Genomic DNA, 10,994 nt, shown 5'->3' on the forward strand with positions numbered 1-10,994 from the left:
TGTATGTGTTTTGGTAATGCCTTGTACCCTATTCCGGTGTTGGATACGGGTAAGGGGTGTTACAGACTTGTTCCTAATCTCTTTTTTTTTCCTCTTTAGCATTTGCATGGCTTCTGATTTAATTACAATTGTTCAAGTTTGTTAAATATTCGACCGGTATTTAATAGCTTAAAATAACTGCTTTGTCAATTAGATAATTAGTCGATCGATTGATTTGTATTTGTGACGGCTGCATGATTATTTGTGTAGTACGAGCATGAGATTTAACTTAAATAAACCTTGATTGTACGTTTGTTGGTTAGAATTTGATCTCTTTTATTTTTAAGGCTATTGATAAATTAAATTCCTAAGCGATCATGAGTTGTTTGTTAATAAGAAAAGTAATTAATGACGATTATCTTGATTATCAAGAAGGAAAGAAGTGATTAGGTTATTAGGTGATCTTCGACAACTATAACTAACTTATCAAACAACATTGAAATTCATATATGCATTAACGATCAAACCTTTGAATCAAATGAAAAATTTACTTTGACTAGAGTTTCATCTCATTAATTTTCCTTAATTTTAATTACTGTTTTCTTTGTTTTTCTTTTTTAACTTTTTCTTTTAAAACAAAATCTCTTTTTTTTTTTAAATTTGTTTTAATTTAAAAAGTAGAATTATTATTGATGTATGTGAATTCAATTTTGTTCATCATTAAAAATAAACTTCACCCAAGTGTAAGTTAATGTAAAAGTGATTTAATTTAAAATTTACAAGATAAGATAAAATGATGACTGGATATGCCAAAAACAGTTAGCTATATATACCGATGAGATACATTCAAATGTTTCAAAATTAGTATTGAAGCCTTAATATGCCTAATAATAATGAGTTGTTTAAAAGTCATGTCAGCCATTAATATTGAAGCCTTAAATTATTATGTATAATAAAATTATTTTTATAGTAGTTGATAATTATAAATTTAAATATTGGAGTAGGGTCCCAACTCCCAAGTCGCAATCCAAGTTTGGAAGAAAGAAATTTCTTATTAACAGTATACATAGCTACCACGTATATTTATAAGCAAAAGGAATGGCCCCCATTCCTTAATTTGCCACTTGTAAAGATGGAAGACGACAAGATTGACGAACCGATTTGGAACATTTTATCTACCATCAAGATTTTAATCCAAAATTTTATAACATGGGCTGAAATACTAAGAAAATGAACAACTTACAGTTTATAAATAAAATAGACACCCCATCTTCACATTATTATATAACAATGCGGCAAAGAGAGGCGCCCCCGCCGCTTTAAATTGTTTTTTTTTTCTTTTTTGCTTTTTAATTTCATGTCTTTTTTTATATAACACATATGTTTATGGTCTAACCAAAAGTGATGTCATATGGAGGGTTTAACTAATCATAAGATTTAGAAACCAAATTAAATTATTTGGATATAGTAATGTTTTTTCATTCATTCAATATTGCATGGCATTGATTTTCCGAGTTAAACAAATTCGATAAATGATCATATTTCTTATCAACATTATAATGAAAAGCTTAATATGTTTCAAGTTGAAGTAGTAATAAAGAGGGTATGGCCCTCTTCCTTGTCCGGGCATTTCAACTGCTTTGTCCAATCATGGATCAATCGTCCCATAATTTGTCCTCCTATCCTATGTATGTCGGCAAACAGTGAGATCACATTTCACAAAAACATCAACCTTATGTGGGTCTCATCACCATCTTTACTTTACTAGTACAACAAGGTTAAAAAACAGTTTCATGGCAGTCAAAACTAAAGCAATTAGCTAGTCTCCCATACTCTTCCCTTTTTAAAAAAAAAAAGAAAATTGAAATATATGAACACAAGGCAATAATTTTATCTATTTAGGATTCAGAAATTTAAAAAAAAAAAACAAAAGGTTCAATTCAACCATCAATGAAAAAGGATGGAAAAAGACATATTTCAAAAAAGGTTTACAGAATGAAGCAGATAAAATGAACTGCAACTCTGTCATGCCAAGGCATCAATTGAAATAGATAGTGTTACAATGATATCTATCTTATGTTACCTTTTTGTTGGCCCCAGATGGTGGGACTGCGAAAACCCCAGAAACTAAAAGATAAAATAAAATCTGCAAATTATATAGCTTCAGAAACATATATATATATATATTAAGATGGAAAATAATGGGGATGAAGAAGGTAGGTAGGTAGCTAGCACAAGTGAAACTCAAGCAACAGAAACAAATAATCCAGCCAATGTAGTGGTCAAACTTTACTGTTAAATTAGCTTTAAAGGATGCTGTTGGCACTCACCATCTAATAAATCCATCTTGTAAAACAACAAGAAGGAAAAATGAAAAAGTTACAAGACATTTATATGCCCCCTCCAAAGCCCACTTTGTTTAGTGCAACTGCAATTATAATTATTCTATAGTGGAAAAAAGGGTTTTATACGTGGGGACTATTATTCCTTACACTCTCAAAAGTCACTTTGATTTAATTAATTTCTTTTTCTTTTTATTTGTTTATTTATTTCTCTAGTTGATGGGGATATTTCATTGCGGTTCCAAGCTCCCTAGATGTTTATGGATTCTAGCATATCATACTAAAGATCATGTGAACTCTTCTCCTTTTGGTTTTGATTGTGGAACATGGCATATATAGCTTTGATCATGTGCTTTCATCGCAATGAATTGTCACTTTTTATCACTATAGGCTCTTTGATTTTTCATTCTTTTATAGAAATTAATGATTGAGTTGGCTTTTATTTCTTTTATACATATTACAAAACTGACTGAAAATTTTCCCATTTTGATTTCATGCCGAATATCGTTTTATGTTGATTTACTCGAAAGATTTGTATCACCCCACCGCCAGAAAATTATGCAACTATCTTCAAATCTTTTATTAAAGAGATCCTCTTCCTTTTTATTGCTTTCAAATATGATATAATTAACTAATAATTTAAAGTCTATTGTAAATCATTAAATGTTATATCCGGATTGCAAGTTTTATTTAAAATTAGTGAATTTTTAGTAAAAAGAAATTGATTGATGAAATTTCCAAGTTATCCATGGTTGAAAGTGACGGTCCTCACATCATCATCATCGTTATCATCAGAACGATGAGAGATCACCTTTGCATTTACCCCTTTTAAAGATTCTAATAATCTTATACGGCTTCAACTGGAGTCCATACCAAATTTATGCCTACTGCTTATCGTACCCTTTCATTCCTCCGGCTAATAATTACTTCCCCCACACAATAAAAATAAATACCACAAATAATCCTTCTCTCAGCATTTACAAAAAAAAAAAAACTTACATCTTCCAAGAGATTTGGCACTCAAAAACCCGGCAACTGTGGCAAATCATCCGGACCCAAGATCCCACAATAACTTCATGTGTTGTATGAATTATCATCACCACAGTTCCCAGATTTCAGCTTCATTTCTTTTTTCTCTTGCATTGCATTCTTATTTTTTATTCTATGCCTATATATACAAAACTCAAAATAAAAACTAATAAAAGGGCAGAAAAGAAATGTAGAAAAGGGAGTGGAAAACTTATAAAAAAGAAAAAAGCAAATAAGCAGCTTGTTGCTTCAACCCTAATGGATGATAGGGCGGATTTTTTTTCCTAAAAATGAATCAGATATAAATCTGAAGAAAATTGTAAACCCCATAGGCATACTTCTAATAGAAAATAGTAATAGTAGTAGTAGTAGTAGTAGTAGTAGTAGTATAACAGAGTGACGTGAATGATGGTCATCCATCGTTTGGAGATTCGGAGATGCTCTCTAAGTGTGGTCTCCACACCCCAACTCGGCCTCTTCTTCGATCCCTTTGCGTTGATAGTTTCTCTGAAAGTATCTCACTTAAATACTGATCCGATATCAAAAGATTCGACATTGAAATTGTGTTGTTGTTCTTGTTGGCGTTGCTCATGCTTCGGCTGTGATTATGCTGGCGGTTGCGGCCGTTGCTGCTGGCGCCGCCGCCGTTGTTGTTGTTGGTGGTGTCAAGCCTGTCTCTTTTTTTCTTCTTGGTTGTTGAGGAAGTTTTGGAACGGGTTTTATCGGGTGTTGAAGGGAGTGGTATTAGGAAATAAATCTTGCCACGTTGAAGTTCGGCGTCGGGTGGGACGATGACGATTTTTGGGACCATCCCATCATCGGAAGAAGAGGAAGGCTTCTTTAGAACGTGTTTAGGGTAAGCCTTCATGATGTCGCTGGCTTTGATGGAGCCACTGATTTCTTCAACGCGGCCATTGGAGTGTACTATTCGAATCACATCGAGTGCTCCACAGGGCAGAATGCAAGAGATGCAGCACCGGATTGTGTTCTTCATGCCTCTTCTTTCCCTCTATATTGGCCTCTCATAGAGAGAAAAAAAGAAGAACAAGGAGGGAGGAAATGAAGTAATGAAAGAGAGAATATAAGAAGAGAAAAAAAAAAAAGGAGGAGAAATCTATTTTTTCTTTAGCCTTAGCTAACACAAAGAGAGTTGGGAATCAGTCACCCAAAAGAAAGAAAGGAAAGAAAATTAATGATGTTTTTGATTATATACACAATTAGCTATTCCAACCCCCTCTCCCCTGGCCCTTTTTCTCTGCTTTTTTGAGGGAATTTTTTTCCTTTCACTTGCTTAGGATGAAATCTATGGCATGAATAATTGCACCTTACCCTGTACTTTGCCTTTTGGATCCATCATTTAGGGCCCCCGTCTCCCTTCCCTTCACTAAGATCAATAATTTTGGGGGGGTTAGTATTGCTAGGTTGGAGAGCTTATGGGTGACACATGTTAGTGCATGATTGGAACTGCCAAGTAAGCCAGAACAAGACCCTCCTGCCAGGGGATGACCAATGACACATGCTTCAATCACCTTGTGACAAGTGTCATTTTCAACACCCAAAATGCCACTAATATTAGATGGGGCCACTAGGGTAGAGAGAGAGAGAGAGAGAAGCCTTGTTTAGAGTTTAAAAAAATTGGGCATTGTGAGAAGGGAGATTGGGGAGTTGGGGTTTAGGGAAATCTTCTTTTAAGAGGGATTGTGAATTGTGATCTTCCAATATTCCCAAGCAAGATCATGTGGGTTGTGGTTTTCATTGGAAAGTGAGGTTTTAGATGGTAGAGTTTAAGAATTCTTCTATTTTATCATTTCCACCCCTTTTTTGTGGTTTCAGATTTATTTCTTCCTTTCCTCAAGTGCTTTGCCACATATAGCTTCATTCCCAGTTCCTAAATTCTCTTGACTTCACTTGAGAGTGATTGTTTTGAGTTCCCACTTTTCACATATACACTTAGTTCAAGCATTCTTTTGTAAGTAAGCATGGAGTTTCAAAAAAACTAAGATCATGACACCAACAAGAGGCAAAAAAGATTCAAGCTAATCCCTTAAAAAAGGGTATTAAATGGTTGGATTTGATGTTTTACAATTTCGTTTTCACTTGGGGGACCATAATCAAAATTAGTATGACCACATTGAGAATTAAACAAAGGTTAACAGTTAATAAAACACTGTTTAATCTTAGTAATGTCCCATCCAGGCATGGCCCTACCAATTAAATGGTTCAGATGTAGATGTTAGTGGGTAACATGTGATAGTATGGAGAAAGGAGGGTCCATTGAATTGTGAAGGGTTTTTCTAATTTTCTTTCAAATAATAACCCTTCTTGATTGCTAAATTAGCTCACCAAATCCATTCACCCTTTTTTTTTTAATCAGCTTAATTATGATTAAACGAATTGCTAAGTATATAATAAAAGAAAAAATATGGGTCCCTTAACCACACATCAATCACATTGGCAAAAAGGATGTACTTTTTAAGATGTGCTGTTGTGGACCAAATCCCCTTTTATCTCCACATTAAACAAATCAAATCTTATTTGAAGATTGATTTAGTCACAATCTTCTTTGTCTTCTTTTTTTTTTTTTAATGTCTTATAATTATTCTCTTCATTCTTTAAGACTATATAATTTCAACTAACCACTAAAAGAACAAATTTTTAATCCAACTGTTTTAAAAGAGATGGTGATAACAAAGTTTAGCAAGTTTGTACTCTCTCTATATTTATATATAAGTAATTATCTGATTCACCATACATGAGCTTTTTACATCCTATATATATATATATCTAGGAAAAATAAAAATTTGAGATATTGCAGAATTTAAAATTTCATGATAAATGTGTAAAATTACAAGTCATATATATATTATTTTCAAAATAAATAGTATTTATTAAAGTAATTATATTTTGAATTAAAAATCAATTAAAATTTTATAAATTATTTGTAAGTGGACAGTCATTTGTTATTAGAGATAAAAATAAAAAATAGTTTGGTGGGCAATTTTTAAGAGTAAATGACATACTTACCCTTATTTGATAAATGTGTTATAATTAAATTTTGATTTATTTTAGTAATTTCATTATTGAGTTGGTGTGATTGATTTAAGTGACACTAAACCAAGCAGTCATTTTATAATGTTACTAGAATTTGTTACATCTACACTTTTATAATTTTTTGTTTAATTTTTAATCTATTGTTATTGTTGCTGCATATGGATGTCATGTAACATTTTTTGATTGGATTGAAATGTGACGTGGCATATTTTAATAGGGTTACATTTAAGTCACCTAAAGTGTTTAGGTGAGCAACTCACTAATTTTAGTAACGTTGTTTTAAAATGGTATATTATCAGTTTCAACTGTATTGAATATAAAAGGGAGTGTTGTTTATTCTTTTCGAGAAACGGCATAAACAATGGGGTCAAATGTAAACCAAACTTTATCGATGAGGTTGTTTAGCAAAGCTCCAATTATGGCCGACTTCACTTCAACGCCATTTCTAAACTTCCGGGTCTTTGTTTTTTAATTTCACGCCATGTCCCTCAAGATAACGATACCAAAACCTCTGAATTTTTGTAAACAAAGTAAAGGAGTTGGATTTCTTCTATATTAACTCTTAATTATTTTATGATTAAAAACATTTCCAAACCTCTATCAATAATCCGGTTTTCAAGGTTACAACTTTACAATTGTCGAAGACTTGAAAGTAACAAGTGTGTTTTGAGAGTTTGTGATTTACCACTCCTTTATATATGCACTTACATAATTATATATTTATTAATAAATATTGAATAGAAATTGATGACTAAACAAACTTCTATCTCAAATATTTCGTATTCAACTCATCCATAAAATTCTCCTTGCACAATCTTCACTAAAATGATTATAACTTGAGCTTCTGAAATCATATATGAAGCTAATAAAGAAATACCTTCAATCCATAAGAAGAGAAATCAACCAAAAATGCTTCGACCCTATCCATAAATGGGTCACAAGTTGTATGATCTAAACTCTCTTGGGTTCCTATCATTCCTCCCCGCCCCCCTCCAAATAAAAAAAAGGATTCGTCCTCGAATCTGAGCATTATGTAGGGAATGGTATGATTTATCCCCTCCAATTGGATCTACAAAAACTTGAAATATAGAAACACCACTAAATATATTCGAGTTTCATGTAACAGCCTGATTTTTAGTGGTGTCGAAAACAGTAGTTTGAGACCACCAAATCCGACAAGTAAGCTCGTAAATTTTATTATTTAGTAGTTACGAGTCAAATGAGATTTTAGAAAGATTTTTGCATTAGTAATTTGTGTTTTATAAGGATTTATTAGGTCAAGTGGTTTAGAAAATGAGGTATCGAGACCTCGTTTCTATAAATCAAGTCGTAAATATTTTTATAAATATTTACGGAGTGTCATTAAGGTAGTATTAAATTTTTATTTGAAAATTTTAACGTTTTGATAGTTAATCAATTAAAAAAGACTAAATTGGAAAAGATGTAAAACTTGCTAATTAAGAGAAATAGTGATTCAATAGCCTAGATGGTAAATAAGGGAGAACTTAAAGAGTAATTAAGCCTAAATGAATTGGCTGAGGCGGCATAAGCTAAAAAAAATGCTAAAATGATGTGATTAAAGGGCAAAATTGTAAATAAATGAAATTAAAATATCAAATTGAAAAACCTAAAAGTTTCTAGACATTTTATTCATAAATTTTTTTTCCAAAAACACCATTGAAGAGCTCTCAAAGCTTTTTTTTTCATATTTTAGCTTCATGTGAATTTAATTCTTTCCTTTCTCTTGTAATTTTTGTGTTTTTAAGACTTTTACAATTAGGTCCAACTAACTATTTCATTACTTTTTGATTTTATTGGAAATTTTGAAAGTTACCATTGATTAATACTAGATATTTTTTATGAAATAACATGGATTTAGAGCTTTAATTTTGTTGTATGATGATTTTATATGGTAATTTTGATAGATATTAATTTTAGGACCAAATTAAGAAAAGGTTAAATATTAGGGTTTGGTATTAAATTTCTATTTACCAAGGGCTGTATGATAGCCTAGAATACTTAGATAAATTATCAATTGAGAAAAATTAGTTCATTTGATAGACTAATTAGTTAAGGGACTAAATTGTAAAAGTTGTAAAAGTTGGGGTAATTGTGTAATTTTGAAAAATTGAGGGGTATTAATTGTGAAATGAATCGGAACTGAAATACATGCTAATGAATGAGTAATTTTATATTTTAGATCAAGAGCTCGTAGATACTCGTGAAAAAAATTAGCAGAATAGTCTCTGAACTCCTGCAAATATTACAATTTAACCCAGGTAAGTTCGTATGGTTAAACTTAAATATTTATAAAGATATTGATTTGTTGAAAATGAATTATTGTTAAAGTTACAAAATGGAATTAAACGTTCGGATTTAAATGGCACGCGAGATATGGTACATTCAGCAATCGATGAATTGACGGCATTAGAGGAAAGTGACAGCAAATTACCCAAGTAAACCGAGGTTTAGCATTTGTTGCTAACTTTCATGTTTACTTTCCATTTAGCTCTCACAAGCTCCTGTTTAACTCATATGAGTTTCCGTTCAACTCTATTGAGCTTATGTTTAACTCTTATGGGTTTCCGTTCAGCTCTTACGAGCTTCCATTCAACCCTTATGGGTTTCTGTTTAGCTCTCATGAGCTTCTGTTCAGCCTTCGGGCTTCTAATAATGATGTACTCTTATCTGTAAGCCGTTCTCCGAATTGGTAAGATTAGGTAAGTGACTTATGTAATTGAAATTGAAAGACTTATTGTTATTATTAGTATTAATTTGAAATAAGTATGTTCATCAATTAAAGTGATTAACAGGGAGATTGCATGAATAATTTACTTATTAATTTGTTATAATAGGTTCGGTAAGATTTATGTTTAACCTAACGAACTTACTAAGCTTCATTAAGCTTACTTGTGTTGTTTAATGTCCTTATAGATTATCACGGCAAAAAAAAAAACCTACCGGGGCAATGTCTTTTTCTTGGGCTTATTGCAGTTTTTCTCATTGAAGTCGAGATTCCTTCTCTCTGAGTTTTTTGGATCCAATCCCGATTGAAGAGAGTTTTAAATTTATCTGTCATGGTCAAATGTGTCAAAAACAAATGATGCAAGCTCACCAAAGAAGGTTCGCCCTAGAGAATTTCATGAGGGGGACTTGGTATTGAAGAAGATCTTCCCCATACAAAAGGACTTCAGAAGGAAGCGGACGCCAAATCGGGAAGGGCTTTATGTGAAAGACCCTATCTAGAAAAGTGTTAATTTTGACCGTAATATATTTCAAAAAATATATTTCAAAAAAGAAAAGGAAAAGAAAAAAAAAAGAACCCCAATTAGTATTCTTTTTATGTTATCCAGAAGACTCTTTTTATATAATTTACATAATCTCCATTACCAATCCTTTATGTATTTTGGTGTTCCTAACCATCCACTCTTTTTTGTTCAATCCCCCGTTTTTTTAGTAATACATGTATGGGAATCCATACAAAGGATAGCGAAAACTCTATAGGTTGATCTTTTGAGCCCGCTTCAAGCTAGATTGACTAATCAACCTGTCTTGGGGTAAAGATTTCTTCTGAAGGCGAAAACCCGCAAAGGGCGCCTTGAGACCAAAAGGGATTTGAGTTAAAAACCCGAAAAGGACGGCTCAAATTTTGGATCAAAATGGGGCATGAGGTGATCGGAGCAGCTTAAATTTTGATCAAATTGGGGCATGAGGTGATCTTGTTATACCTGAATCAACAAGAAAGGGTAGGCGACATCTTGGGGGATTGACAAAGTCTTGTAGATCTCCTAAACACATGTCAAACTCAAAATGGTCTTTCAAAGAGTTTGTACAGAGAAGTTCAAGCTGTGATATCTGGGGCACCTAATCTTTATACTATTTATATTGAATTTGTTGTCTTTGAATACTTCATTCTTTTTCAAGATACGTGTTCCCAATCAATTCCTCTTTTATCTTTATTATCCTTGATAATTTATTCATTTTGAGCTATGCTCCTAAATCAATTTTATTTTTATCCATTGTTATGATCTTTTACAAGCATGTTGCATTGGAATAATGATTAATGGACTAATAATACTTTCACAAGGGAAGTTTTGCATATTACTCTAGAAGTTTCTAAATAATATAGGAACCTGAAACATGACTATCATTTAGAACACATCAAGTTTAAAGGTTGAAATATCTAAAAAGGAAAAGTCTAAGTTAAGACTATCCTTTCGGATTTCGTTGTCCAAACTTTGATTGAACAAAAATTACAGGATGTCGTGTTGGTGACAAAGCTTCAATGAACAAGCAAGCAATAATCACCAAGTGATAAGAAGAGGTTTCTCAGAAGAGAAAGTTCTACAATTGTGTATAAACATTTAGTATGACACCTTGGGAATGATGTAAGGCCAAAGAGATTCAGATCCTGTATCCTTGATTTGTGATAGCAGAGGATTGAGAAAAGGCCAAATCTTTCTACCCTTGGGTTACAACAGGAGAAAGATGGTACAAGTTTTGCATCCAGTGGATTGAACTCGAAGGTTTACAGTGGGGGCAATCTGACTAAGTGTTTCTTCAGAAAAGCCAGCCGAGCAAGAAGGCGTTGTA

At 32.4% G+C, this 10,994-nt stretch overlaps 1 protein-coding gene across 1 annotated transcript; it reads right to left on the reverse strand.

The window, feature by feature from the left end:
• Positions 1–3,271: 3,271 nt before the first annotated feature.
• On the reverse strand, positions 3,272–4,872 carry LOC107900644 (uncharacterized). The gene has a single exon (XM_016826314.2). The coding sequence runs from the start codon at positions 4,342–4,344 to the stop codon at positions 3,763–3,765; it is 582 nt and encodes a 193-aa protein (XP_016681803.1). The 5' UTR covers positions 4,345–4,872; the 3' UTR covers positions 3,272–3,762.
• Positions 4,873–10,994: the final 6,122 nt, after the last annotated feature.

The sequence above is a fragment of the Gossypium hirsutum genome, chromosome D06, assembly GCF_007990345.1.
Source record: "Gossypium hirsutum isolate 1008001.06 chromosome D06, Gossypium_hirsutum_v2.1, whole genome shotgun sequence".
NCBI lineage: Eukaryota > Viridiplantae > Streptophyta > Magnoliopsida > Malvales > Malvaceae > Gossypium > Gossypium hirsutum.

What these genes read in the sequence shown, in the direction of transcription:
- LOC107900644 (XM_016826314.2), bottom strand. Translation starts at nt 4,344, where the DNA reads ATGAAGAACACAATCCGGTGCTGCATCTCTTGCATTCTGCCCTGTGGA.